The following is a 7,679-nucleotide window of genomic DNA, read 5'->3' as shown; positions in this document are numbered from 1 at the left end:
TAAGTATAAATATGTTTTGATAGCCAAATGGCCAAAGGACAAATGAACAGCAAGTAAGAGCTGTTTAAATATACATATATTAGCCTGAATATTGTTTTTCAACCGACCTGAAAACATTTGCATATCCTTTAACCCAGTAAAACTGACAGTCCGCCATGATTTGCTCAAAAAAAAAGAATTAAAGTATATTAACTAATAATTAATAAATAAACAGATGATTTTAGCAATAGTAAAGAATGAGCAAACATATCACCTTATAACACTTTCATTAATAACAGAGGCATGTCTTGCTGTGAATAATAGCTTTTGACATTTAAACTGAATGTGTTCGATTTACTTTGGGTAAGTTAAAAGCTTTAAAAACACAAACAACAATAAAACAGAAATAGGAGTTTTTGCTAATATATGAATGTATCTGATGCATTAATACATTTAAATATGTCGCTGAAATTGAGGAGACAGAGACACAATAGCACAGAACAAAAGAGCATTAAACAACAATACGCTGATAAACCACATATAATGCTTATCATGGGGGGGGACATACCTCTTGATTAAATATTACTTCATTATCTGTTAAAGTGAATACAGATGGATAATATTTATAATTCTGTCAAAAGTCAATATCTGAACGATGCTAATGATAGAGGGAAACTCCTTTAATCAGTTTTTCTGACTTGACATTTTCAAGTTTTTGTAAATCCCATCAGTCAAACGTCACAAAGAGGTGGGAGAAGAAAGGGATTGAGGAGGAAACCTGAACTTCCTGAGAGGAGCAGCGTGTTGGTGGTGATGCTTACTGCTCCATTACATATTACTGACTCCTGAGGAGGAGCGCTCCTTGTAGGCTCATCCTCCATGGGCGGAGGATATTGTACAGACACCATGAAGATCCCCGGGGATGATACACTCGTCTTACAAATGCCTCGGACCTTCTTAGAACAGACTACTCTAAACACGAGAACGCCATTGTGAAGGACATTTTATCTCCTCTTTAATGAAGAACTTAACTACATGTGGGATTTGTTGTATTATACCTCTTTAAGATTACCGGATAGAAAATCATGCTGGTCTTACAGGTATTTTGATGTTGTGCAATTTGAACTGAAGTTGTGTATTTCATCACAGTGCATATTCGTGATTTCTTTGTTTTCCATTGTTATTTTAGAGCTTTGCAGTTTGGTGTCTTCTAGCATCAGGTAATATATTATTTCATACACAATCAATGATCAGCAACAGAATGTATAACTGATCAAAGACTTCTTCTTCCTCCAGACCTTCAATTCTTTGCCACTGCATTGGAAAGTAAGCCCTCTGTTATTCTTTTTTTGTCTGAATCCATCAAGAAAAGAAGCACTATTGCACATCAGAATGTCGAGCCTTATAACTTTGCTCTTCCACAGCCTGTAAGACAGCCTGGTTTGATGAGCGCAATGTTTCCAGTAACGGAGACTCAGAGCTCCTGGGTGACTTGAGAAGGAAGCACTGGACCAAGATCTGCTCCAATCCAGTGGACATGGAGGCTCAGACGGTTTCTGGAGTCAAGTCACAGCACACCCGGAACACCTTCCACACGTAAAGTCTTCACTTTTACACTACTGGCTAATTTTTTTCCACGCTCCAAACCAACTCAAAAAGGAGAAGGAGACGTTTAGCATGTGCCTGATATTCTTGTTATCATTCTTAAAAAATGTAACTTTAAAGGCTACACTAAACAATTTCACCGTAAAATAGACTGTTATTTGAGGATGCAGCTACTGTTATTTATTTTAACAGTATCTTACCGTATATTGAATAAAAGTATGTGATAGTAGAATAACTGCAGTTTTATGGTAATTCTACAGTATTTACCAGCATGTTTCCTTATATTTAAACATACTCTTGGTTAGCCTACAACCAAGAGTACGAACTTTTATAGAGAGGTGTATTTCCACCACTTCACGGAACAAAACTGTATTACGCTGATAAATTACAGTTATCTGCCGCTATGGTTAAATTACGGCATTAACTGTGAATTTACATGCGAAGGATGAAGATTTAGCAATTAATATAATTTGATACCTTACATGAGGAGATGTGTGGTCGAATGAATGCAAGCAGAAATATACCATAAAGGTGCTTACTCTAGAGTTGGTCGACTTGTAGAGGATCAATACACACTTCTGCACTTTTTTTTTCGTTTTTTAAACGTAAACCAAGTGTAACATTAGGATGGGATGGTTGTGTTTTGCAGTTACAGTGCATCAGAGGGCCTCGTATGCCTTAACTCGGAACAGAAAGGGAGACAGTGCTACGATTACAAGGTCATGTTCACCTGCACGGGACAGTTCTGCTCAGGTACGTGGTTAAATTTAACATGATACGACCTTAACTTAAAGGGACAGTGTGTAGGATTTGTTGGCATTTAGCGGTGTGAATACCTCCCTCTCCTAGACTGCGGTAACCTGAGCCAATTAGTGTGTTGAGTTCGAGAGCCTCTTAAACTGTGGGAATTGCCACCTTTAACCCAGTAATACTAAAAGTCAGCCGGTTTCAATTATGAACAAAAGCATTTAATACTTCTGATGCTAAAACAGTTGCATAGTGAAGTACATTATTTACAGTTACATAGAGTATGACCCGCTCACCCCGGAAACGTTACCACCACACCGTGGAACAGGAGCAAGAGCACAGAAGTTCTTTCTCTCCCGCCTTACATAGTTCAAAAAACATCCCATAATGTCCGTAGTTCCTATTGGCTAAATCCAGCTGGCTCCTCCTCTCTCAGCCAGCTAGGACCCCCCTGGCTCGGGTGATGCTCCTTCTGCGTCCGCTGCAATTGCCTGTCTAGAAATCTCTGTCTATCCCTCTGCTACTCTTTACAGTTTAATACATTCAATGACTGTCTTTTATGGCTTAACACTTCTATGATAAACATACTATATAAAGATAAGGTTTTGCAACTTTTGGCAAAAACTTCACAAGTTTCACAAGCATAGAGCTAAAGGTGCTACAAATTCTACTAAGATACACTTCTAACTACAAATCACTTGTAACTACAAATCCTAAAACACTTCTACAATTATGAATCTTCTAATTATGTATTCCAAGACACTTCTAATTATGATTTCTTAATTATGAATTATTAAACACTATTATAATTTCTTAAAGCACAGTTCTAAACCCAAATTTCCTACAAGTGCAAAACCGTGGTAACGATGTTTGCCTCGCTCAGACGCTATCCTAACCACAATAACACTTCTTGAGGAGCAACGGAGGTCAAACGGTTGCTGACTCTACCACAGTTTACTTTGCGGCTCACGTTACCACAGTTTCACATTTGTGTTGGAGAACTACGGTGGCCTTCAGGTTACATAAAAATGCAAAAGGCCCTCTCTAGAGCCAGTGTTTGGTTTGTCCGTTCTGGGCTACTGTAGAAACATGGTGGCGCAACACGATGGACTCCGTGAAGTGGACCCGCTTCCGATATGAAGGGTTCTGTCTAAGCTAACAAAAACACAACAATTCTTAGTTTCAGGTGGTTATACACTAATGGAAAAACTTAATAATGAATGCTCTAAAATGTGTGTTTCTTTGATTCCTCATTATTTGTAGAGTGTAGGACGCGCTGGTTTGATCATGATGACCCAACAGGAAACGGAGACTTCGAGGTCCTCGGTGACCTCCGAAGCATATACCCGAGAGAAATCTGCCCTCAGCCAATAGCCATCGAGGTCCAGACCATCTCTGGAGAACCTGCCTCATACACCTCCGATACTTTTTTAAAGTGAGATTAACAACATAAACTAAAACTATTGAATTACTTGAGGAGAGATGGGCCACACTCACCACCCTCCTTTCCTCTTTGTTGTAGTTATGATGCCACCTACGGGTTTGCGTGTGTAAATGCAGAGCAGCGGAGCAAGAGTTGTGAAGATTACAAAGTCAGATTTACATGTCCAAACGAGTTCTGTCAAGGTACGTATCCTCTTTTGCTTTAGTCTGAACATACGGAAGTGGAAGTCATTTGTTTTCTTATTCAATTCAATTCAATTATTATCATAACTATTTTCACAAAGACATTCACAAAGACATGCAGGTCCAATTGATTTAAAACTCTAAAGATCTCCTATGTGAATGTGAGCACCCTGTAACAGACAACCTGACCATAGTGTATCCCATGTCTTGCCCAGTGCATGCTGGGATAGACCTTTCAGTGTGTACACTGTTTTTCCTGTGTAGCAATGTTTTTCTGCATCGTCACTGTTTAAATAAATAAAAAATAACCTTCCTTATCTCCGAATTAAATATAAATTTGTGGTGAAAAAGTTTCCAATTCCAAGCTCTCTCAAAAAAAAGCTAAAAAGAAAATTGACCATACACTTCTTTCTTTATAATATTCACAGTCCTTAACAAAACACATCTTGTTTTCGCTGTAATCAAGTTTTAATGTCAAATTCCCACTCAGTGTCAGAGCAGTGTCGAACACAGTGGCTGAGCAGTGATGACCCGTCAGAGGAGGGTGATGTGGAGTCCATATTTCAGCTACTGAACACTTTCCCTGATCAAGTCTGTGTGAACCCAATCAGCATTGAGGCCAGGTCAACAAGTGGAATATCTGCTGAACACACTGGAGACACCTACCTCTCGTAAGCACGTTTTTAATCAATCATACAGGTTCGTGGCTTTAATTCAGTGCCTCATCGGGCTTTCATAATGAGTCTTTTATCTTGCTTGTATTTATATTCCAGCTACGATGCTACTTTTGGATTTGCATGCATCAATGAAAAGCAGAGCGGTAAACAATGTAAGGATTATGAGGTGATGCTGACCTGTCCCTCGGATTTCTGTCAGGGTAAGTTTTCATGTTGATGTTGAAAACTTCAAAATGAAACAAGGAAAATGTAGATTACAGCAAGGCCTTAATATACATATATATATGAGCCTTATCGGTGTGTATAGTGATGAAAAAGAAATGTCACAACCTGTCAAACCAAATTAAAATCTCAGAATATGCCTCTGACTGTTCAATGTTTTCCACTGGTTGGCAGGTTGCAGGACACGCTGGTTCAACATGGACAAGCCCACACAGCGAGGGGACTATGAGACCCTCCTCAAACTGCAGATGTTACATCCCCGTCAGGTCTGCTCCAAGCCTGTGGCCATTGAAGCCATGACAGTGTCCGGTGTCCCTGCACACAAGACCGGAGACGTCTTTCAGATGTGAGTTGTGTTGATGGATAAACAAAAACTTGCATAATAGTGATTTAGATGGTACATCTGCCAAAAGCAGTGCTGCATGGATTCTAGCCAACTGTAGAGATTAATAACACCAAACAATAGCAAGCCCAGCCCTGCTACATTGTTATGAGTTTCAGTGTTAAAGGAATAGCTTACATTTATGGGAAAAATGTAACTTGCTTGTTCACAGTCAGGTGGGAATGTTGATGCAACTCTAATGTCTGCAAGGTAAATATGAAGTTAAAGTCGTCAGGCATTTAGCTTAGTTTAGCATAAAGACTGGCAGCATGGGGAACAGTCAGCCAGGATTATTTTGAGTCTCAATCTATAAGTACCTACTGTATAAGTATTTATAAGTCTCGATGCAATTTGCTGGTTTGTTTTAAAGTCTGTAATCTCTTTTATGTGAATTTCTTTATGTTTTTATATTGTTTTTCACTTTTTGCTGTTTTGTTTTTAAGATGGTTATCTGTAATTTTTTTATATGGTGAAACTTGTATGTGACCATCTTTTCAAGGACCCCATTTTAAAATAGATTCAAAATCCCAATGGGATTGTCCTGGTTTAAAAAAAGGTTTATGCTTAAAAGCAAATAGCCAGGAGTAGTCTCTGCTAGTTGCCTGTAGCCTCAAAATAATTACAGCAAGTGGCCAAGATTAAGTCAGACACATAACCCTCTGTAAACCACACCGCATTGTTTTTTTTTGTTATTTTACTATTATTTTATTATTTGTAATAAGTGAGCTTTACAGGTGGTTGGCAGATGTTGTAACCTTAAGACAGAGCCAGTCGTTATGCTTAGATAAGCTAGCGTGCTGCTGGAGGTAGCTTTGTATTTACCGTACAGACATGGAAGTGGTATTTCACAAAATGTCGAACTATATACTCCTTTTAATGGGTGATGAGTCAACTGAGATTCATGTGTAAAATTGATGGATTGCCTTTTTGAAATAGTTTTCTTACTGTTTGTTTTGCAGATATGACGCCAGTCTTGGCTTTGCCTGTGTGAATGCTGAGCAGCCTGGGGGAAAACACTGTCAAGACTACAAGGTCCGCCTTACATGCCCGCTGGCTTTCTGCGCAGTGTGACCTATCAGTGCAAAGCTTTTTAGGAAATGAACTGTTGGTGCATTATGTGTAATGACTGATAAGCCAATATGTTATGTCATCAACCTACATCATATTAAATATTTGTTTCTGTATATTGTGTTGTGTCTTGGCACTCTTTATTTAGTAAGACAATTGAGCCTTATTCTAAATAACCTAGTGTCTCCACAAGGGTTTGAAGAAGAGAGCAAACACTCACATTCTCCTGTAGCACAGTATTCTGCTGGCACAAGAAACACAAGGATGAAGGATACATTCACTTTCTATTGAAGGGTACACCCACTAGTCAAATACAAGCTCATTTACACAGGTGTGTCCATTAATCTGTACTCATGTAAATCTGTAAATTTCCCTGGAAGAACTTTAATTATACAGTTCTTAGATTGACATTCAACAACTCGTCAAATGTTCGTATGTCAGTATGCAAATAAATACCCACTCACCTGATTAAGCGGTCACTCCCACTCGGTATGTTGTGCTAGAGCTGTTTAATGAGAGTCATGTCATGTCAAGTTCTCTCCAACTTGACATGACATGACACCTTGGATTCTTTTTACATTAATGGCAGCTCATGGAGCCTCTCAATGGCCCAATCGCAGTGTCCCCCCTAAAGCCTTGAACCCTGATAAATGGTTGAGTGTGAGAGACTGTAAGGGCTTGAGATGGTGTAAATACCAATGGGACAGCACTTTGCAGCAACATATCACGTTCCATGACGAGGTCATAAAATGTTATGTACAATGGTGGGTATTTATTTTATACTTTTTACTCTCTGATTTGAAGGTCTTCCAGGCTTTTCCCTCACGAGACCAGAATTAATTGTCAAAAAATCTATTTACTTGTTTTTGTCGTAACAGCTTCAATGCCAAAATGAAATGTTTGATGAATAAATCGGTGAGATATAGTCTCTGCTTGCATTCCTCTGCTTTCATGTGTTTTTATGTACCGACTTTAATCCTTAGAGGACAACACAGTCTTACGGCAATTTGTGAAATAGTCACGAAATGTAATTGTCTCGTGTTCAGGGACATGAATTGCCCGTTCTTTCCGTGGGTTAGGGTTAGGTTTAGATCCACTACCATAAATCCACTTGGGTCTCCTGGTTGACAGTCCTCTCACTCTGGTGAGATTTAGTGGCCTAAAAACAAGGGAACTTCAGCCTAAAATATGACGACCAGAAAGGTAACTCTGTATACTAATTCTCAAATATTAGCAAATTTGACTATTAAAATACAAATCTAAATACGTATATCGTTGCTCTTTATGAATATTGTAAATCTATTTATGCTGTGCTTGTACCGATTTCTACCAATATCTACGCATGCAAATTGCCCGCTAAGTACTTCCTGGAA

At 38.8% G+C, this 7,679-nt stretch overlaps 1 protein-coding gene across 1 annotated transcript; it reads left to right on the top strand.

Annotated features, from left to right (window-relative positions):
- The first annotated feature begins 855 nt into the window (after positions 1–855).
- On the top strand, positions 856–6,422 carry LOC142956303 (mucin-5AC). Its single transcript, XM_076097829.1, has 11 exons — positions 856–1,079; positions 1,169–1,199; positions 1,276–1,305; positions 1,404–1,575; positions 2,234–2,337; positions 3,595–3,766; positions 3,854–3,957; positions 4,448–4,628; positions 4,731–4,834; positions 5,031–5,202; positions 6,198–6,422. The coding sequence occupies exons 1-11, from the start codon at positions 1,065–1,067 to the stop codon at positions 6,307–6,309; spliced, it is 1,197 nt and encodes a 398-aa protein (XP_075953944.1). The 5' UTR covers positions 856–1,064; the 3' UTR covers positions 6,310–6,422.
- Positions 6,423–7,679: the final 1,257 nt, after the last annotated feature.

This window comes from Anarhichas minor, unplaced genomic scaffold, assembly GCF_050575085.1.
Source record: "Anarhichas minor isolate MPS153535 unplaced genomic scaffold, ASM5057508v1 ptg000003l, whole genome shotgun sequence".
In the NCBI taxonomy this organism is placed as follows: Eukaryota; Metazoa; Chordata; class Actinopteri; order Perciformes; family Anarhichadidae; genus Anarhichas; species Anarhichas minor.
Note: the sequence above shows the minus strand (reverse complement) of the source record. Positions and strands in the feature narration are given on the sequence as shown.